This window comes from Nannospalax galili, unplaced genomic scaffold (assembly GCF_000622305.1).
Source record: "Nannospalax galili isolate Female #2095 unplaced genomic scaffold, S.galili_v1.0 scaffold64, whole genome shotgun sequence".
Taxonomy (NCBI): Eukaryota; Metazoa; Chordata; class Mammalia; order Rodentia; family Spalacidae; genus Nannospalax; species Nannospalax galili.
Genome location: NW_008352316.1, coordinates 1,326,134 through 1,348,369, shown reverse-complemented (window position 1 = coordinate 1,348,369; position 22,236 = coordinate 1,326,134). Strand labels below are relative to the sequence as shown.

The following is a 22,236-nucleotide window of genomic DNA, read 5'->3' as shown; positions in this document are numbered from 1 at the left end:
GATATATGGTATTGTTTAATTCAGATGTCTTTCTGTTAACTCTCTGCCCTACTGACCTATCTAATGGAGACAGTGAGGTATTGAAGTCCCCTGCTATTAATGTGTTGGGATTAATCTGGGTCTTAAGTCCTGTAGTATTGTTTTTATGAAGTTGGGTGGACCAGAGTTTGGTGAATATATGTTCATGATTGTAATGTCTCTTGATTCATTGTTCCTTTGATCAGAATGAGGTGGCCCTCTTTATCTCTTCTGATTAGTTTTGGTTTAAAGTCTATTTTGTCAGATATTAGAATTGCTACACCTGCTTTTTTCTTAGTACCATTTGTTTGTATATTTTTTTCCATCCTTTCACTTTAAGATAATGCCTGTCCTTGAAAGTGAGATTGGTTTCTTGCAGACAACAAAAAGATGGGTTTTGCTTCTTAATTCATTCAACTAGCCTGCGTCTTTTGACTGGGAAGTTAAGTCCATTGATATTCAAAGATTAATGAAAGATGAGTATTGAATCCTGTCATTTTTATTTCTGTTTACATTCTTGATATAGCTGTACTTTCCCACAGTTATACCTTCATTGAATTTCTTTTCTCAGCCCGTTGGGTATAGTCATTCCTTTCTTCAGCTCTTTGTTTTGCTTCCAGAACTCTCTGAAGGGCTAGTTTTGTGGCCATGAATTCCTTCACCCCATTTATGTCATGGAAGATTTTTCTTTTCCCTTCAAGTATAATAGACATTTTTGCTAAGTACAGTATTCTGGGTTGGCATCTGTGGTCATTTAGAACTGGGAATACTTTGGTCCAGGCTCTTCTGGCTTTCATAGTTTGCAGTGAAAAGTCTGCTGTAATTTTCCTTATCTGTGACTTGTTTTTCTTTTGTAGCTTTCAGTATTCTCTATTTGTTCTATACCTTTAGTGTTTTTACTATGATATGTTGTGGGGAGTTTCTTTTCTGGTCCTCTCTATTTGGTGTTCTATGTGCATCTTGTGTTTGTATGGGCATGTCTGTTTTTAATTTTGGTAAATTTTCTTCTACAATACTGTTGAAGATCTGTTCCACACCATTATCTTGACTTTTTCTTTTCCTCCCTGTATGCCTATTATTTGTATGTTTGCTTTTTTTATGGTGTCACACAATTCCTGCATATTCCATGCTTGCGTTCTTTTAATTTTTCAAAATCATTGCTTGAGTGGTCTAATTCATCCACTTTATGCTCTAGTCTTGATATTCTGTTTTGCATTTCATTCATCGTATTGGTGAGTCTTTCTCCTGTAGTTTCTAATTGGCTTACTGTGTGTTTCACTTCTTTTTCATTTCAGCCTAAGTATTCTTCAAAATTTTAACTCTTTTCTGAATTCATTCAGAAGTTTATACCTATCTTCCATCAGTTCTTTGATTTCTTCCTTTGTGTGTTCTTTAAATTCACTGAATTCTTTTATCATGTGTATTTCATCACTGTTCTTTTGAGGTCCATGTCCTGTGTTGTCTCTAGGGGTTCTTATTGTACTCCTCTAGAGGGCTATTGGTATTTGGTAGGGATATGTTATTTTGGTTTTACATATTATTATTTTTTCTCTGTGATTTTGACATGTGAATTTCTTTTGTAGTTTCTGATTCTTGTGTGAGAGTCAAGCCTTCAAGTTTAGGTCTGCTTCTTTTTGTGAACTTTATGTATCTTTGTGGTTTACTTTTTGGGCATGAAATGCTGGTTCCTCTAAGCATCCAGTTCTCTCTTGATTTTATATTGGATTGGCCGGATTGCTTTTGTCTTCAGTATTTATCACAGAGGCCCAAGTCAGATGAAGATCAGATACTCTCAGGCTTTCTCTTAAGGGCTGAATCCCTCCACAATAGATTTTGGCCTCAGGAATTTCCTGGCCTGAGAGCAGGACCCAGGAAAGATGCTGGTCTAGGGTAGCTGGTGGCTCTGCCACCCAGAGATGCAAAGGAAGATGGGAGTGGGAGGCGGCCCTAAAGGCCCCTGGGGACTGCACTGAAAAGCTGGGTTGATCTGAATGCAAAGGACCAGGAAGAGGAAAGGTCATCCCAGGCATCCAGGAAAGAGGCTGGTGGGTTGTGCAGACCCAGGGCGGCAGAGGGAGGTGAGGGTGAGGACAGGCCCAGAGTGCCCCTGGGGACCCAAGAAATAACTGAGTTCCTCTGGATGCACAAAATCAGGAAGCAGTGGTGGTTCCCCAGGTGTCTGGGGCGCCAAGACAAGGAATGGGACAGGACCCAGGCTAGGAGGAGAGACTGGCGGGGGAGATGGGAGGGTGCGTGAGGCTGGGGAGTCAAGGCACAGAGGGCAGGATAGACTTACCCTGGAGAGAGAGCCCTGCTTTTAGGAGCGACATTTCTCTTTTTTAAAATTTATTTAATTAGTTAATTGTGTGTGTGTGTGTGTGTGTGTGTGTGTGTGTGTGCGCGCGCGTGTGTGTGTGTTTGTGTGTGTGTTTGTATTTTTTGAGTGTATGTATGTGCACTATGTGCAACAGGCAGTTTTGAGCCACCATGTGGGTGCTGGGAATCAAATCCAGGTCCTCTGGAAGAGCAGCAAGTGCAATCTCTCCACCCCCAAGGCAGATGTTTCTTGAAAGGATCTTAAAATGTTGAGATGGGTAGAAGCTTACTAAAGTTAGTAGCTTTCCTTTCTCTTCTTGCTGTTTCCTGTAGTTGTTTCCAATTAGCCTCATGCTCATCCTGAGTAAGTTACCTGAGAAGACACCAGGCCCTTTAGCTCTTCCTCCCCTTGCCCCCTGTAGCAGTAACTGGAAAGTTAGGAGATTTGCAGCATACTCTAGGAGGGCATCTGGTGACTGCAACAAAGCAAACATACGTTTGGGAGAGGGGACATGTGTCTTTGGCAGGACTCCTTTGTTTACAAGTAGCAGCAACCTACTCAAACTAGCTTAACCAAAAACAGAAGTATATCACAGGCTATTTGCAGATTACATAATTTAGGAATACTTTGTCAGGGATGAGAAAGAGCAGGTAGAACCAGGATCCCGACTATCACCAGGACTCGTTCACCTCTGGCTTTTGCCACTCTCTGGCTGCCTCTTTTAATCTGGACTATTTATTTATTTTTTAGTTAGTGACCTTGGCCTTACACAGAACAAAGCACATAGCTGTGAAGAGCTCATAAGCCTCATTTCTCTAGTCCATTGGTTAAAAGACAGACCTGCCTTTTATGTTTGCTTTGACCAGTTACTTAATTACTTCTGGCTGATGACTTAGGGTTACAGCAGTTCTCCTATGGCCACGGGAAGGTAGATCCGTTTGGGTTCAGAGAAGGAATATGTAGTCATTAGGATGAAGAAAGATGCTGTGTACAGAGAAAGGGGTAGATACACACTGTACACATGATAACCAAACTTACTGTCTGGTATTTCAAATAGAGTTCCTGTGAAAGACATTAGATATCACTTTGTTACTTACATTCAGGATTGCTTAAACTCTTAATCTTAGAACTTCCTAAAAAATGCCACGTCTTTATTTAAACAGAAAGTAGCAGTGCTGGAACCTGGACACTCAATGTATTGTGGAAAATGTGCGGGATTGATGTCCACATGGATCCAAACATTGGTAAAAGACTCAATGCTCTGGGCAATACCCTTACAACATTGACAGGAGAGGAAGACATAGATGACATCGCTGACCTCAATTCAGTGAACATAGCTGACCTGTCAGATGAAGATGAAGTCGATACTATGTCTCCCACCATCCATAATGTAAGTACATTCACTGTCAGAAATTTTGAGACTGGCTTTTCCTGAGACAGGGATATGATGAACTTAATGTTATTTTGTGTATTATAGTTGCTGTTTGTGGAGGAAGGGAAGAAAGTGGTGGTTTCTGGGTCTGCGTATCTTAATACTGTTACGTGTTTCATAATGGTGCCATTCAGTGCAATGTAATGACATTAAAAGCGGGGTACAAGTAAATCTCTGGAGACAGAAAGCAGATCAATGTGTCCTAAGGCTGGGAAAGTTAGGATATATGAGGATAGGAATGGGAAAGGCCTGCTAATAGATCTCTGGAAGATGAAAATGTTCTTGCAGAGAGTGTGATGATGACTGCACAGCTCTGTGGGTAAACTAAAAGCCACTGAATTGTACAGTCTAAATGGGTGGATCTTATAGTATGTGAATTATATCTCAGAATGTTTACCAATAAGTCTTCTAAAAGGAGAAGTAGTTACCCAGTGATGTAAACATTTGAAAATATGTTTTTCCAGCTAGACTGTATATTCTATAGTATCACGTTATTTAGCAGTCAGAAAGTTACTTGCTGCTTTCATTCTGGTTTTGGTTTTTGAAGATTTTTTTAAATATTTTACCTATTGTGACATGAAGTAGTTTTGTCTTGGCAAGAAATTTTTTTAATTACTAATATTATTTATTGTTTAGAGTTCTGATGGAAGTTCAGTAAGTGGAGATGGCCACAAACTCACCTTTGGGCAACGACTTGTAAATCACCTACTAGGCCTGACATCCCCAAATCAGCGCTATTCTGTTCCTGCAGAGTATCTGTGTGACCCAGAGATGTGGGGGTCCCCTCAGTCTAGCCAGTCTCATTTGAAAGCATGCAGAGCACACTCATGGGGAAACGTAGGTAGCAACTCAGTGGATTCCTTATGGAATGAGGGGATTTGAATCAATGGAGAATTGTAATCATCTTACCTCCTGTGTAGTATAGATGGCTTTGATTCTTGCATGCTTTGATTCTTTGATCTGAGATGTTAATTTTGTAGTAAAGATTGGCTGTATGAAGTGAGAGTGGTATTAACACATATGGTTTTGATTTTTTGTTTTGTTTTGTTTTGTTTTTTAGGAAGCTATAGATTATCGAAGACAAGGAACATCTTTTAGCCAGACTGGAGAACCTAGAGGAAGAAAAATTATGAAGCGTTTAGTGGACATAAGAGAGCTGAATGAACAGGCTAAAGTAATAGATGATCTTAAGTATGTGTCACGGTTTTTAACTCAATACAGCATTCTCTAATAATAGACTCCTAGGATGCTAAAGATGGAGGAAACACTTTAATTTGTCAAATGAGTCACCAGTGTCCAAAGAGGCTCAGTAATTTTCTTTAAATCATTAATGGTAATGTTAAGCCTGAAATACTAGTCTTCTGTCTTCATAACTCCTCATTTCTGAGCACTGTATAGCTGACTTTTATATATATATATGTATATCTCCATGTGTATATCTGTGCTTACACATATCACATGTATATATGAATTGTGCTTTAGTAATTTGATAACAGTGTTTCCCTATGAAAACTTTTGGAGAAAAGAATCAGCATTTATGAGTACTTGTCTGGTATGACATGCTGTCTCACTGTAATCCTCATGACATAGCTATGAGGTTAGATGGCATTTTCCAAATGTACTAATGAGAAAACGGACTCAGAGTAAAGAACTTAGATTTCAACTTGTGTGTATGTAAATTCAGTGTTCATGGGATTTGTAAGACTCCTGCCCACCTATTTCAGTATTTCCTTAGAACAAAAGTATGGGGTAGGATAGTAAGCAGCAGTAATTTTTTTTTTCTAAACCTGTTATCATTATAATTTTACTGCACAGTTCCTCCTTTACAAGAACAAATATTCTTCCTGCTAGACTTAAAAGCTATTTTCATTTTTTTCAAAAGGTTATGGTCATGCCTCATCTTCTCTAATATTCAAATACACATACCTCTGGGGTTTTTGTTGTTATTGTTCAGTCAGGGTCTTTCCACAAACGGGAATTTTGTACAATGAAAAGTATGGCTTTAAAACTTGTTTGTATGTTATATAATGAATCACATTTTCCTGTTAAATTACATTACAATTTGAGTTGTATCCTCTAGAAGAATTGACTTGAGAAAAATTGACTTGAAGCTTATATATGGAATTTTGCGTAAAGACATGTTTCTATGACTTCCGCGAGTTTCTAGAGACTTTTGATAAACATCAATGGATCAAAAGCATGAAAGCATTTCCTGAGATGTTAGTGGTCTTTTTATAGTCTGCTATATATGCTTGGGATTTTGGCCTGTCTATCTTTTACTTTTCTGACAAGTGAGAAAAGTAAAAAAGGAAGAATTAAAAATCAATTTTACTTTGTTTCTTCTTTATAATTCCTTCTTAAATTTTCATTTAGAAAATTGGGTGCAAGTGAAGGAACCATAAACCAAGAAATTCAGCGTTACCAGCAGTTAGAATCTGTGGCTGTGAATGACATTCGAAGGGATGTTCGTAAAAAGTTACGGAGATCCAGTATGCGAGTGAGTACATGCTTAAAACCTCTGTAAGACTATTTTTAAATGTTTTCTTTATAAAACATGATAGTGATGCTTATGTTCGCTTTCATGCTAGTGATAACACCACCTGATTTATAACTATCAGACCTTCAGTATACGAGGCACCATTTAAAATGCATTACTTTTAGCCACTCTTAAATGTTCACAACAATCCTATTAGTATTTTTTTTTTCCATTTCAAAGGTGAGACAGCTGAGGCATAGAAAAATCAGGTCATTTGACTAAATTTCTACCAAGTTTGAAAGCCCCACAGTAGAACTCTGCAGTTAAGTGCCAGGCCACTGTGTTATCTTGCCTTTCATAAAACCACGCTGGCTTTTTAGATTCAAATGTTTTCTGAAAAGTGTATAGTCTTTTGCGATGTCTGTTCATCCTATTTTTCAGAATTTACCTCTAAGCCACAATTTCCCCCTTTTCTGGTCTATTTATCTTTTTAATTAAGCACAATTTTTAGAGAAGTTTTAAGTTCATAGCAAAATTGGAGGAATGTACAGAAATTTCCAGTCTACCTCCTGCCTGTACATGCATAGTGTCAGCCAGCCACTGTCAATATCCTCTGCAAGAGTAGTACCCTTACTACAGCTGAGGAGCTTATACTGACACATTCAATTCCAGAGGTTGATATTTTACAAGAGGGTTCACTCTTGATGCAGTCTGTGGCTTAGGACAAATGTGCAGTGACATGCATTCCTACAGAGTAGCTTCACTGTCCTCAAAATCCTTTTATGCTCCCCCTTCTCACTCCTCCCCTAACAATATGACACCTGACAATACTGAACATAGAATATCCCTCCATTTATTAAATTCTTAGATTTTTTTAAATGAGAGTATGTTGTGGTTTTCTTCATATAGATCTTACACACATTTTGTTAGATTTATACCTAAACATTTTATTTTTGGTTGTGCAAGTGTAAATTGTGCTTCAAATTTCAAATTCCATTTGTTAATTGCTGGTACATAGGAAAGAAAATTGGCTTTTATGTGTTTGTTAACTTTATAACTTCTAATTTTCCTGTAATTGTTTATTGGTTCCAGGACATTTTTATCAGTTCTTCTGGATTTCCTGTATAGAAAACCATGCCACATCTGTGAGCAAAGGTGGCTTTATTTCTTCCTTCCTAATCTCTTCCTTTTAGTACATTAGCTAATACTTCCAGCACAGTGTTGGAAAGGAATGACAGGAGGGGCTTTCCTTTACTGTAATAAAACACCTGACATAATCAGTGGAAAAGGAGGAAAGGTTTATTGTGATTCGTGATTTCAGAGGTTTCATACCATAGTTCCTTGACCTGTTGCTTTTAGTCTAGGTGGTATAGTGCATCATGGTAGGAATGTGTAGCAAATGAGGCCTGCTTAAAGACAAGAAGAAAGAGAAAGGGAGGTGTTAGGAGAGAGGAAGGAAAACAGAGACAGACACATGAGAGTCTCCCTGTCAGGAGCATGCTCATAGTGACCTAACTTTCTGTAACTAGGCTTCACCTCCTAAATTCAACCACCTCCCAATTCTATGGGCTAGAAACCAAGCCTCTCAACACATGAGGCTTTGCAGGCTTCACCTTGTTTCTGATCTCAATGGTAGTATTCAGAGTTGATGTTCATTAAATGTGATGTTAGTGCCACATTTTATTCTACTTTATCAAATTAAGAAAGTCTCCCTTAGGGCTTGAGAGATGGCTCAGTGGATAAAGTGCTTGTTACCCAAGCATGAAAACCTGAGTTCAAATCCCCAGCACCCACTTAAAAAACCAGGCATGGCAGTGGTGTACCTGTAATCCCAACCCTGGGGAGATAGACACAGGCATATATTTGGAGCTTGCTGGCCAGTCTAACCAGTCAGTAAGCACCAGGTTTCACTGAAAGGCCCTGTCTCAGAAAATATGGTTGGAGAGGAATTGAGAAAGACATGCAGCTTCGACCTCTACCCTATATACAAGCACATGTGGGAAAGCTCCTTTCAGTCCTACAGTTTTTATCATGAAATAACGTTGGATTTTTGTCAAATACTTTTTCTGTATTTACTCATATTATCATGTGACTTTTCTTCTTTAACCTGGTCATACTATGGATTGCATTGATTGAATTTTGAATGTTGAACCCTTATCCCTTGAATATCTGGAATAATTCTACATAGTTGTAGTCTGCATAAGTCTTTGGATTTGATTTGCTGATATTTCCTGAAGGATTTTTACAGGTATGTTTACAAAAAAAAATCAGTTTGTAGTTTTCCATTCTTAGAATGTCTCTCTGGATTTGCTATTAAGGTATAATGGTGGCCTTGTTGAATGAGTTAAAAGGATTCCTTTCCTACTGTCATCTGAGAGATGGATAGGAAATGCCCACTTTAGTTGCTTGGTGTACTTTACCAGTACATTCATTTGAGCCTGTCGCTGTCTGTTTTGGACAGATTATTTGGATTATTCACTTTAATCTATTCAGATTTTCTTTTTCTTTTTGTGTAAGTTTTGGCAAATTGTCTTGTTCAAAGAATTGGCCCATTTCGGCTTACCACATTTTGCAGCATTTCTTGACTGAATATTCATAGGCTCTGTAAGCATGACCTTTCCTTCATCTGTTCTTTTTTCTACTTTCCTATGGTTACAGTTTAGACAGTTGATGATATGCATTTAATTCTATAAAATTTCCCTCTACTTCCACTGCATATCATAAATTTTTATGGTTTCATTTTTATCTAATTCAAAATAAATTTAAAATTCTCTTCATTTTCTTTAAAAGTGTGTTCTTTACTCTTGATGCATTTTGAATTTTCTAAGTAACTTTCTGACACACACATATACATGTACACACATGCCAGATATCTCTTGTTTAATTACATTGCTGTCTTAACAGCTTTTATGGTTTCAGTTCTTTAAATTTGTTAAGACATGTCTTATGACCTAGAAGGTGGCCTGTCTTGGTGAATACCCCATGTTAACTTGTGTAGATTGTATACCTCCTGTTAATAGATGAAGTCATCTATAGATGCTGATTGTATCTAACTGATTGATGATAACTGCATCCATATTGATTTTTGTATGTGATCTGTTCATTTTTAACAAAAGGTCACTAGTCTCCAACCATGATAGTGAATCTATCTGTTTTGCCTTGAATCTCTGTTACTTTTTATCTCACATAGTTTGACCCTGTGTTGTTAGACACATAAACAGTCTTAGAGAATGAGTCTTTTTATCATTATGTAATGCTTTTTTTATCTCTCATAACTTTTCCTTGATTTGAAGTCTTCTCTGTTTGAAATTAATACTGCTACTCCTGTTTCCTTTTGATTAGTGTTAGCATTATATATTTTTCTCCATCTGTTTTTAATTTACATGGTCTTTAACTATGTATAACTAGGATACATTCTGAAAAGGGTATCGAATGGCAATTTTGTGATTGTTCAAACATCATAGAGTATACTTATTCATAAATTTTATAATGGTACAGGCCAGTCACTTAACATAATCCTTTGATACAATCCAAAAATGAAGTAGACACAAGACATGTGACACTCCTGCCACTATAACACAGCATGTTATTTTTACAGCTTTTTCTTATAAAATTAATAGTACACTATAAAATAATAAAAATACTATAGTAAATACATAAAGTGGTAATATGGTTGTTATGCACCATTCATAATTATTTGTGCTTCACTTTTATACAGTTGGCTGCTCAGTAGATAACCTGTAAGTGATATTATGGTAACATTGTTATGACTGTGCATATTAGGTGATGAGATTTCTCAGCTCTGTTATCAAATATACATTGTATACTTGGCCTGTTATTGATCATACATGCAGTGTATTGCTTATTTATGTGTGTATAAGTAAGTTTATGGTAGCAGCATATAGTGCATAATGGGTGTTTTAATCTTTATTTTTGACATGGTCCTACTGTGTAGCACAGACTGGCTTCAAACCCCCAATCCTCCTGCCTTAGTCTTCTGGAGTACTGGAATGATAAATATATGCCACCACTTTGCCTAGGGTTTTATGTTGTTTTGTTTTGGTCTGCTCCATTAAGACTATTTTAGACCATTGATGTTCAAAGCGATTATTAATACAATTAGATCCAAACATCTACTATAATTTTTTTTACTGTTCCTTATTCATTACCCTTGTACTTTGTTCCTATTTTGTCTTCTGTTCTTTTTTCTGAATTTTGTAGTTTGATCACTTTATGATTCCATCTTCTCTTCATTCTTAGAAATCAGTTATATTTTAAAACTCTTTTTTTAGTGTGCTTGGTATTACATTATACATATACAGATATCCAAGTCTACCTTCACATAGCACTATGCTACTCATAGGTAGTGTGAGTGCCTTCTAGTAATGAAGTAAACTCTCTTGCCATGACTGTCATTCATTTCATTTCTCTATATGTAAGCATGAATATAAATGTAAATATCTGTATACACATAAGATATGTAGTAATATGTAAGCATATATATACATGTAGTACATAAGTATATATATTATATATAAACAATTAAACACAGCATTAGTGCTATTTATTTTGAACAAATTGTTAGATCATTTAAGAGTAAAATAAAATTTTTCTTACCTTCATTTAATTCTTTGACGGTCTTCCTTTCCTTATAGAGATTCAAATTTCTAACCCCTATCATTTTTCATTTCTGTAGAACTCTTAACATTCGTTGCAAAACAGGTTTGCAGGCAACAGAATCCCTTATTTTTTGTTTGTCTAAGAAAGTCTTTATTTCTCCTTCACCTTTGAAGGATAATTTGATATAGAACTCTGGATTATTGGGGGGTTTGTTCCTCTCAACAGTTTAAATATTTCTCTTTACTCTTTTCTTACTGGCATGGTTTTTGAGGAAAAATTTTTGTTTTTATTCCTTGCTCTTCAATGAGTAAGTTTGGGGTTTTTTGTTTTTTGTTTTTTTTTTTTTAATGTATATGAGTGTATTTCCTGCATGTGTGTAAGTGCACCAGTGTCATGAAATGCTCCTGGAGGCCAGAAGAGGGCGTTGGATCTCCTTAGCTTCCTTATGGATGCTGAGACCTGAGCCCTGGTCCTCTGCAAGAGCAGCAAGTTCTCTTAACCCCGAGCCATCTCTCCAGACCCAAGTAAAATTTTTTTAAATTTTGTCATATTGGATTTTTTTAAATCTTTTTTTGTTCTTTGAAAATAATATGCTTCTGTAGGCCTTAAAACAAATGACAGAATGTATGAATTCCAGTGGGGAGTATGGAAGGGAGGGAAGGGGACATAAAGATGATTAAGATTTACTGAGATGTTCTGTATGAAATACACAAAAATTAAGTAAAAAATAAAGACTAAAAAATAAATAAAAATAATAATGTGCTTATCTGTAGTTTTCTTGATAGTTACCTTGCTTGGTGTTCCCTTAGTTTCCTGTGTCTGTGGTTTGGTATCTTGCATTAATTTGAGGAAATCTTAGTCACGAGCAGTTCAAATATTTCTCTTTCTTTCTCGCTTCTTCTGGTATTCCTATTGCACATATTTGAAATGTTGAAGTTGTTCCACAGTTCTTAGGCATCCTGTTTGGATTTTTTTGGTCTTCATTTTCTTGAAGTCTCAGTTTTTGAGATTTGTGTTGATTCTGTTTCATTCTGAGTGATTCTGTTCACGGTGTGTCTCACCTTATAAGCTCTACACATTTTTTTTTCATTTACTACTGTGTTTTTATCTCTACTAGTTCTTTTTTTATACTTACGATTTTATACGATTTTCAGCTCTTGTTATTTGGCAGCTATTCTTACAAGCTGTTTTCTCCATTGGGGCCCAATAATATATTAGTTATGACTCTTTTAATTTTCTAATACAAGTTTCAACATCCTTGTCACATTTGGTTCTGACTCATTTTGTGTCTTTGGATCTTTTTTCTCTTTTCCCTTTACTATGCTTTTTTTTGGGGGGGGGTGTCTTGATAACTAAACATGATGTGCCAGGTAAAAGGAAGTGCGGTAAAGTTCCCTTCGAGGATTGTAGTGGTAAGGTGTCTGGGAGGAAAGATTTTCATCATTCTCTGTGAACTTCATAAGTGTTTGTCATTTTTTTCCCCTTTTTCCTGTTTGGGTGGGTCAATGTGGGTATTTCTGATTAGACCTCAACATTTCCCTTTTCTTTGTCCAATATGCTATGACAGTACCACCAGCTCAGGTTAGGCTCTGACTAGCTGGTATCTCCTGAAGGCTAGTCATGTGAAGAACAGAGTATAGTTGCCCCTGGACGCCACATCTATAGACTCAGCCAACCACAGTTCAGAAATATTTAGAAAAAAGCATTGCTTCTGTCCTGAATATTCACAGGCTTTTTCCCTTATTACTTCCTAAGCAATACATTATAGCACTGTTTACCTAGTGTTTATGACATATTGGGTATTATAAGTAATCTAGAGTTTTAGAGTATATGTAAGCACTAATCCATTTAAAATAAGATACTTAAACATGACTGAAATTTGGCTGTACTATATACAACTATTTTCTGATGATTTTCAAGATAGCTCCTTTTCCCCTTACCCTAGCTTGAGATTTTTTTGATATTTATTGTAGGAATCTGGTCAGACTCCTGAGGAAGATCTCATTGCATTTTTGCAGGAGTACCCTGTGACTGGGTTACCCTGGTATTTTTTACTATCAGGGTTGTTTGCCCTGAGCATTCAGCCATTTGTAAGTTACACTTCAGATTTTCATATCCCAGGGCCAGTCCCTATGGGATTTCCTACTTAAAATTTTCTGTTCTCCAAGCTGAAACTCCCCATATTTGCATGCCTAATTCTTTGGGACAATTATTGAATTTTTTTTCCTGTTCAAACTTAGAGTGGTGATTTCCAAGGACCTTATATGTAGAACTGGGAACCAGTTCAAAAGCTGCTTTTCAGAAGTAGATAAAGGGGTTTTAACTTTTAATTAAAAGAATCCTTTAATTTTTTACCATAATGAAGTTTTTGGTGGCACCTCCCTATAAAGAAAACAAGTTCAAATCTGCTGGAGTCAGAGAAGAAAGAAAGGTTATAAGTGATCCCTCAGTCACCTCTCAACTCCTTGAGAACCTTTTTCAAATTCTGCTGTAAATTATTTAAAAATAAAATCCAGAGCTGGTCGTGGTGGCATACACCTTTAATCCCAGCACTCAGGAGGCAGAGCCAGGCAGATTTCTGTGAGATTGAGGCCAGCCTGGTCTCCATAGCAAGCTCCAGGTCAGCTGTGGCTACAGGGAGACCCTGCCACCAACCCCTGCCCCAAAAAGATGGAATTCCATTTAAGTTATTCCGGCACTATTCTCTGAGAGTACTAGACTTTGATGATATACAATGCATACTTCTGTATTTTAAATGTTACTAAGAGTCATGTACTATAAGTAAAATATTGCTTCTGTGCCGTTTATAAGGTAGTTTGTCTTGGTAATTGATTGTTACAAATAAAACTAGATAGGATAGATTAAAGACAGTGTTGAAATTATACCTGCATTCTTAAAACTTGTCTCCTTCAGTGTTCCCGTTTAATTCCTGTGCCCTTCATGGCATCCTCAGCTATATTAGGATCTTTTCAATACCCAGCTCCTTAGAGCTTAGCACATTTGAGTGTTCAAGTTTCCTCTTGCTTTCCTTTGTTACAGTGAAGCAAAGCTCTGCAACAGGGCCACCTTTGAATGGTACTTGAGATTACAAGGTGGTCTTTTAACACATACCTAGCTAGCTTTTCCCCAGAATCTTTGCTCATTTTCTTTTTCCACTCTCCTAACCATTTCCTTTAATCTCACTTGTTTCTCCTCTTCTTTTCCTTCTCTCTTGGTACAGCCATTGACTCTTATTTTCATTGCACAGCCCTCCTAAATGGTGTTAAGGTATAAGCATAGCTTATTGCTATAGTCTTTGGAGAATCATCTATGCTAAGTTACATTCACCCAGAGGAAAATGAGCTAACTTAGTTAAGGTTTTATTTTAGCTGAGATGAAATACCATGTCAGTATACAGTTGCTTCCAGTTACCTTTTTTTTCCTCTACCATTTCATTAGGCTGCTTCCCTCAAGGATAAGTGGGGTTTAGGTTACAAACCAAGTTACAGCAGATCAAAGAGCATTTCAGCTTCTGGAAGGCCACCTCTTAAGAGAATGGAAAGAGCAAGGTAATACATATTTCAACCAATAGTGCAGATTTCTAACCAACATTCTCTATTTCTTTCTTAAAATGTACCTTATAGTGAATAGCAGTCATACTGGTTATTGTCCAATGTCATGAATTATAGGAGTGCTCTGTCATCAGTGCAGTGAATGATCTTTAGTAAACAATCCTATTTATATAAGCTCTATGTATAAACTTACAGACTAGACAAAGAAAAGAAAATATGCACACTGGTGGTTTCTCTTTAAATAGTCAATTTAGGAAAGATGATTATACACACATTAAAATTTGTTTAAATACTAAGTAAGCACCATAAAAATAAGAAATTTAAATACTTGGGCTAGGGATATATCTTAATTTGGTAGAGTGCTAGTGTAGTTCTATGAAGCCCTGGGTTTGATCTCTAGCACCACATAAACTGGGTTGTACATGTCTGTAGTCCTAGCACTCAGGAAGTAAGGGCAAGTGGATCAGAGGTTCAAGATCATTCTTGACTTCATAGTGCATTTGAGGTCAGTGGGAACTACATGAGACCCTGTGGCAAAAAGAAATATATTCTTTTTGTATGGTTTGGTTTTAGAAATTTTTGAGTTAATTGAAATACTGAGTCCTTTTTATGAGATGCCAAATGTTAATAAATGAAATGCCAAAAATTTAATGATTTGATTAGGTTAGAATTTAGAAATAGAATGTTTCTGTCATTAATAAGACTTCTATAAAGCCAAAAGATTTTTCTAAATGAGAATATTACTGTTTTATATATTTGTGTTATGTATTACTTATGTTTGTATCATAACTACATTTTCCTTATAGCTCTCGAATAGGAGAAACTGATGAGCTCCCGGAAATCCGTGTGGATGCAGCATCTCCCGGACCCAGAGTAACTTTTAACATCCAGGATACAGTAAGAGAGATAGTACTTGTTAGAAATTCGTGTTGCTAAATATTTTTACAAATCACACACAACATTATGCAGTTTCAAAATAATAACTGATTGTCTACAATGACAGGAGGTCTGTAACAGCTGAAGTGCCTACACTGGCTGGCTGAGCAGCACTGCAGTCATGCTGATGCTCAGAGCTGTTTTACACGCATGCACGGTAAAACCCTGCTTGCTCTTAGATGTCATTGTTTTTGTTGGATGATTTTTCTTACCAGTATGGATCAACATCAAACTTTGTCTTTTACACAGTTATAAATGTGAAATACGTACTCATTTATGTGCTTGAGTTCACAGATTATGAATAATAGTAGAAACCAAAAGGAAGACCAGTTTGAAAGCTGTATTCTAATTTCATAACATTTTAAAGTTTATGTTAAAATGCTTATTTTGGGAATGTTTGTTTACATTGTCTTTTTATTTTTCATGAGTTTTTCTTTTCTTATTATTTTAATTAAGTTGAAAAATACAGTATGGGGAAGTTCACCACAGTCCAGCTCTTCTGGGGAAGGGTACTTTCAGGTACTTATGAAAACAATATAAAATTTTACTTTAAAATGAATTAACTGCCCAGAAAATTTGCTTTCAAAATGTCTTCCTTTCTTTTCAACCTAAACTGAGACCTCAGAACTATTTTCATAAACAGTTAAGATTGTTTGAATTCTTTTTAATGTACTTAAATATGATTTAAAACTATTTTGGCCTTCAAAATTAAGAAACTTAAATCATCTTATCAAATCTGCTCAACCAATTTGTAAGCCAAAAACTGCAATTTAATAAATGAATTATTATTATTCTCTTGATTCCAAAAACAATTTATTTTCCTAACATTCAGCTATAATGTGAATCTTTTCAAATTCAATAATCTTGGTTAAGAACTTCAAACTAGAATCAAATCTAACTCAGAAAAATAGATTATTGACCTGTTGCTTCTTTTTTTTTAATACTTTATTATTTTTATGTGTATAAGTGTATTGCCTGCATGTAGGTAAGTGCACCCATGTCGTGCAATGTCCATGGGGGACAGAAGAGACTGCTGGATCCCTTGGAACTGGAGTTATGGATGATTATTAGCTGCCATGTGGGTGCTAGGATTTGAACCCGGTCTTCTGCAAGAACAGTCAGTGTTCTTAACCGATGAGCTATCTCTCCAGCCCCGACCTGTTACTTCTTTTAAGTCACTGATACATGAGTATTTATTAAATGATCCATTCAAAGCCAAGTCTTAATGACAGAGACCTATAATCTTAGCTATTTGAGAGGCTAAGGCAAGAATATGGGAAATTCAAAGCCAGCCTGAATAATTTACTTTCAGTTTTTTGAGACAGGGTCTGATGTAGGCTGGGCTGGCTTCATACTCAGTATGTAGCTGAGAATGACCTTGAACTCCTGATCTCCTGCCTCTGCCTGTCACATGCTAAGATTACATTCCTGTGCTTTACTGCTGGCTTTTAGCCTGGGTAACTTAGTGAGACCCTGTCTTTGAATAAAAACAGGACTGGAGTGTTGTTCACTGGTAGAATGCTTAACTGTCATGCCTGAGTTTGATCCCTAGCACCACAAAGGAAAATTTCAAAAATCCACTTAAAAAATTGTTCTTATGTTCAGAACAGTGGGAAATATACTACATAGTTACTTGTAAATATAATTAACATTTTAATAAACCAAATACTTTCCCTAAATATATCATCAAACTAAAAATTAATATTAAAGACACATAAAAGGCATCTAAATTTTCTCTAGAATTTTTCTTTCAAATTACAGTGAAAAATTGGCTCTTATTGCAAATATGTTTCCTTGTCTTTATTCTTTGAGACTTAATTCTCAACGTATATCTCATACTGAATTTACTGAAATGGGATTTGGTCTTATAGCTATTAGGATATAGTAAGTTTGACATATACTTTTTTCTAAAAAGCAAAAACAAATCTTAGAAATAAATCATCTATGTGAATTAAATTGATTATGTAGTTAAATAATTTTTTTTTCTTTTTGTGGTGCTGGGGATTGAACACAAGTGCTATGCAAATGCTCTAGCACCAGTCTACATCTACAGCTCTAATTAGGCTATTCTTTTTTTCTTTCTTTTTTTATCTATATATGGGCTTTACTTTTTTCATAGAATATTTTTACTGAATTTTTGTGTATTTTATACAGAACATCTCAGCCAATCTTAATCATCTTTATACCCCCGTCCCCATCAGCTCCTTCCCATAATCCCCACACACATATACACTGGAGCCCATGTACTCTGTCATCCCTGTTAAGGCCCTCTTGTGTCAAGTCACTGTCCTCAGATGTGCAAGGCCATCCATTGAGGTCTAAGCCTATCTAGAGTCCTTTGTTTTAGGAAGATCAGCTCTTCTTCATCTGGCAGCAATCAGTTGCCAATATTTCTTCAGATAAGATTGGGGTCTGGTGTTCATTTTCCCAGTTCTGTGCTGGGCTTTTGTCTGCCTGAGTTTGCATGGAACTTGTATATGCTGACACCATTGCCATAGAATCATATGAGCAGGTTCCCAGGAGCTTGTAGGACTCTGTTTCCATATGGTCCTACACCTTCCCCCTGGCTCTTACAATCTTTCTGCCCACTCTTCCAAGATAGCCCCTGAGCCTAGGGTGGGTGGAGCTTAATAAAGGAGTCCTGTCCAAAGACTTGACCTCTATGCTTTGGTCATTTGTGACCTTTTGTGTTCCTGGCCCTCTGCTAATGAGGGACCTTCATTAATGAGAGCTGAGAGAGTCATTAGTGTCCTCTTCTTTACCCCTATTCTATGTTCCATGAGCCCAGGTGTAGAGGTTGCATTGTCACTTAGACCTCGGCAATTCATAGACAATGTCAGTGTGTGACCAGTTGTGGTACTTGGTAATAGTCTCCAACTGGTACAAAATGAGCTTCTTTGATGAGTGGTGTCTGGGATATTTGTCTATTCTTACAAGTATTAGTGTTTGAAGTGGTCCAGCAAGGTGGCTCAGTGAGTAAGGGTACTTGCTACCAAGCCTGATGACCTGAGTTCAATCTTTGGGACCCACATGGTAGAAGGAAAGAAGTGACTTCTTCAAGCTGTCCTCTGACCTCCAATAAATAAATAAATGTAAAAAATATTTGAAGATGATTCAAATCCTGTTTTAAAATAGTAGTTTGCCTTCTCAAAATAGCATATAAAAATCTTAGGTAACATGTGAGATTAGATACTAGACTTGTTAATTATAAATTAGAAAATAGATTATGAAGATATGGTTACATATAAAATAAATACAATGCTGAGCATGGTGACACATTCCTTTAATCTCAGCACTTAGAAGGCAGGGGCAGGCAGTCCAGGCCAGCCAGGACTACATAATGAGAACCTCTCTCAAAAAATAAAATAAAATAGAACAAGGGGTAAAGAGGACATTAATGAATATCACCATTCTTATTAATGAAGCTACCTCTTGCAACAGAGGGCCAAGTGACCTCAGAACACAAAAGGTCCCAAGTGACCAAAGCATAGAGACTGGAGTCTACAGAATGCTGTTCTTTGGACCAGACTCCTGTACACTTACCCAGGGCTCAGGGACCATTGCAGAAGAAGGGGCAGACGTCCCTCAGTTCATAGAACTGGGGAAATGGACAGGACGACTGACTCCAAACTTAGCTGAAGAAATATTGGCGACTGATTGACAACTGGGTGAGGAAGAGCTGATCTTCCTAAAGCAAGGGAGTCTAGATAAGCTGAGTAGACCCCAGTAGATGAATTTGCACTGAGAAATGTCTAGGGACACTAACTTGACACAATAGGCCTTAACAAAAATGACAGAATGTGTGAATTCCAGTGGGGGGCTATGGGAGGGTGCCAGTGGGGAAAGGGGGTATAAAAATTATTAAGATTGATTGAGATATTCTGTATGAAATACACAAAATTTCAGTTAAAATATTTTTTAAAGTAAAATAAACAAAATAGATAGTCTTCTATAGCAGCTTACCAGTTTTAAAAATTAGAAGATGTTCTAACATCTGTTTCAATTAATAACATTAATTTTTTTAAATAAAGAACATCTGATTTCTGCAGCTGTTTGAAGTTTTGATTGTAGGATTTCACTGTGACTCTTACAGTAGCACCCACTAGTTTTACTAATAAATCATATTATTTTGCTCAGTTATACTCTTAATCGGGGCAAATCATTTTCAGATGATACTCCAGCAACAATGTTACCTGTTATACGGGTTATAGTAAGTTTTGTTGATGTTGTTAGACACTTAAAAACAATGGCCTCGGGTAAAATCCTAAATCAGAGACATGATAGTTAAACAGATTATTTACTTTAAAATATAGCATCAGGGCTGGAGAGATGGCTCAGTGGTTAAGAGCACTAGCTGCTCTTGCAGAGAACTCCAGTTCAATTCCCAGCACCCACATGGCAGCTAACAATCATCCATAACTCCAGTTTCAGGGGAACCAATGGCCTCTTCTGACCTCTTCAGGCATTGCACGACATGGTGCACTTACATACATGCAGGCAATACACTCATACACATAAAAATAAAGTATTTTTTAAAAGGTATATCCATAAAGCACCTCTAAGCATTGCCATCTCCATATTGACTTGTGAGTGCTCATTGAGAGATCCGTTTCAATTTTGATTTATAGCTGATCATGTTTCTTTCCACATAACTAGCTTCTGCTCAGTATATACTAATTAAATATGTTGCTATATATGTTTTCTATAAAGTAAAATTTCACTGAGTTTTCAAGTGTCAATCGTGACTCTAGTTGATGTGCTTCCTTCTCAGTGTGCTATTTCATATGTTCGTAATTAGAGTGAGAAAATTCAACTTTGAGATTCTTATTTTTAGTTTTTCTGATTTAATTAAGGGAAGATTTGAAATATAGATGTAATTTGTTGGGGGGAGGTTTGGCTATAGCTTTTTTTTAATTTTTACAAAAACTTTATTGAGAATTTCATACATGCACATAAGGTGTTTGGTCAAATCCATGCCCACTCCCTCCCCTCCAACATTCCCCCCTCTGAAGAGCCTAAAATCTTTTAAGGATTAGATAAAAGCTCCCAAATACTTTTGATATGTTTGGCCTTGGAACAGAGTATGTTGCTAACAGGCCCAAGGACAGTTTGATTTTTAGCCAAGAAACTGGCTAATTCTTTGGGGTCTTTTTATCCTAACTGCCTAGCCAATTCCTACCTCCTAGTCTTAGCATGCCATCCTCTGAAGGGGTTACCCAAATTGCCAATAGGGAATAGAGACGCCGACCACTCTGGCTTCTTCCATGCTGAACAGGGATGTAGGGTGAGGCAGTTGGAATACCCCTTCAGTGGGTCTATCTAAAAGCCTCCCAAATTGCATGACTTTTGTCTGTAAGGGGAAAAGAAAGTCCTTGAATCATGAATGGGAGATGTGAAGAAGTAAAGGCAAGAGTAATTAGTCCTTGTCAGGAAACTCCAATGGACTCTCATATGAACATTTGGAAATTGCCCCACTCTGGCTTTTTTCTAGTTCCCTGTCTGGAACTTGTAATGCTAATTACTTGTGTTTTCTATTTTTATAATCAGTTTCCAGAAGAGACAGAACTGGATCTTCTTTCAGTTACTGTTGAAGGTCCCTCTCATTATTCATCCAATAGTGAAGGGTCATGTTCAGTGTTCAGCTCTCCCAAAACCTCAGGAGGCTTTTCAACAAACGTTCCTTTCCAACCTGAAGATGGCCGGCGGGATGACAGTCTGTCTTCTACCAGTGAAGACTCTGAGAAGGATGAAAAAGATGAAGACCGTGAGAAAGAAAGATTTTATATTTACAGGAAACCCTCGTAAGTAGCTTTTTATTTTTTAAGATCTTTAGTAGTATTTAAGAATCTAGAACTGAGTCTAAGGCATTGTATCTAATGTAATATTTAGCATGCCAAGTGTGTGATGGCACACAGCTGTAATCCCATTTCAGAGATGGAGGTAGGAAGACCAGGAGTCTAAGATCATCCTGAACAACATAACAAGTTCTACCCCAAATTGGGCTATAAAACAGCAGGGCATGGTGGCGCATGCCTTTAATCCCAGCACAGGCAGATCTCGTGTGAGTTCAAGGCCAGCCTGGTCTACATATCGAGTTCTAGGCCAGTTGGGGCTACAGGGAGACCGTGTGAAAAACACCAACACCAACAAAAAAAAAAAACCTAAAAACAATAACAATTAATGATCAGAAAAATCTCTTGATTTTTGAGTAACACTAAGACAATCATATCCATAATTTGTAATGTAGCATAGCTTCATATGGTAGTTTTCTTAATACAAATGGGTTCATTTAAATCACTTTCTTTTTCCATGATAATACCTATTAAGAAAGTAGAAATAGAGATATGGTTTTGAGTTACAATAAAGGAGAGAGCAATAATCCTCATAGGCTTAAAAAGTACCAAATTATAAGGAGGTATGGAAGAGTACCATAAGTTAAGAAAAATGGTAAAATAGTAAAGGGGTGTATAGCAGTGGATGAAGATTTCAAACAATCTTTAAAGAAATGAGATAGTGTTGATGAAATAAAAAGCATAAGTATAAAGTCTTACTCAGAATGTGCCCAAAAGAGTTGCTACAAGGATCTTTAAAACTGGTCTGTTTCTAAGTCACCACTCAACTGGGGCTGTGGTAGTAGTGGTAAGAGTTTCTGGAGATGGGCTGGAGGAAGGTGTACCCATCCTCAGTCTTTTGCCTCTGAGCTCAGAGGATGCTTTCACCTTTCTTTAGAGTGACGCCCTATCTTCTGAACCTCTCCTGTTAGCATATTTTTACTTATCCCTTCACTTTTTGAAATACAGCCTAAACTAACTTTCTAGGAAGAATCATAATTCAGGGGCTGGAGAGATGGCTTAGTGGTTAAGAGTACTGGCTGCTCTTGGAGAGG

General features: G+C 36.8%; 1 protein-coding gene across 13 annotated transcripts in view; it reads left to right on the top strand.

The window, feature by feature from the left end:
- The window catches only part of Kiaa1109 (KIAA1109 ortholog), a 249,263-nt gene that overhangs the window by 190,397 nt on the left and 36,630 nt on the right, over positions 1 to 22,236 (top strand). For 9 of the 13 annotated variants that reach the window (XM_029554131.1, XM_029554129.1, XM_029554128.1 and 6 more), the window contains 8 exons: positions 3,499 to 3,725; positions 4,404 to 4,604; positions 4,828 to 4,958; positions 6,141 to 6,264; positions 14,302 to 14,411; positions 15,221 to 15,311; positions 15,807 to 15,869; positions 20,898 to 21,151. In XM_029554131.1, the coding sequence (XP_029409991.1) occupies positions 3,499 to 3,725; positions 4,404 to 4,604; positions 4,828 to 4,958; positions 6,141 to 6,264; positions 14,302 to 14,411; positions 15,221 to 15,311; positions 15,807 to 15,869; positions 20,898 to 21,151 (1,201 nt within the window). The remainder of the gene's footprint in view (positions 1 to 3,498; positions 3,726 to 4,403; positions 4,605 to 4,827; positions 4,959 to 6,140; positions 6,265 to 14,301; positions 14,412 to 15,220; positions 15,312 to 15,806; positions 15,870 to 20,897; positions 21,152 to 22,236) is intronic. The other 4 variants (XM_029554137.1, XM_029554138.1, XM_029554134.1 and 1 more) reach the window with 3 other exon arrangements.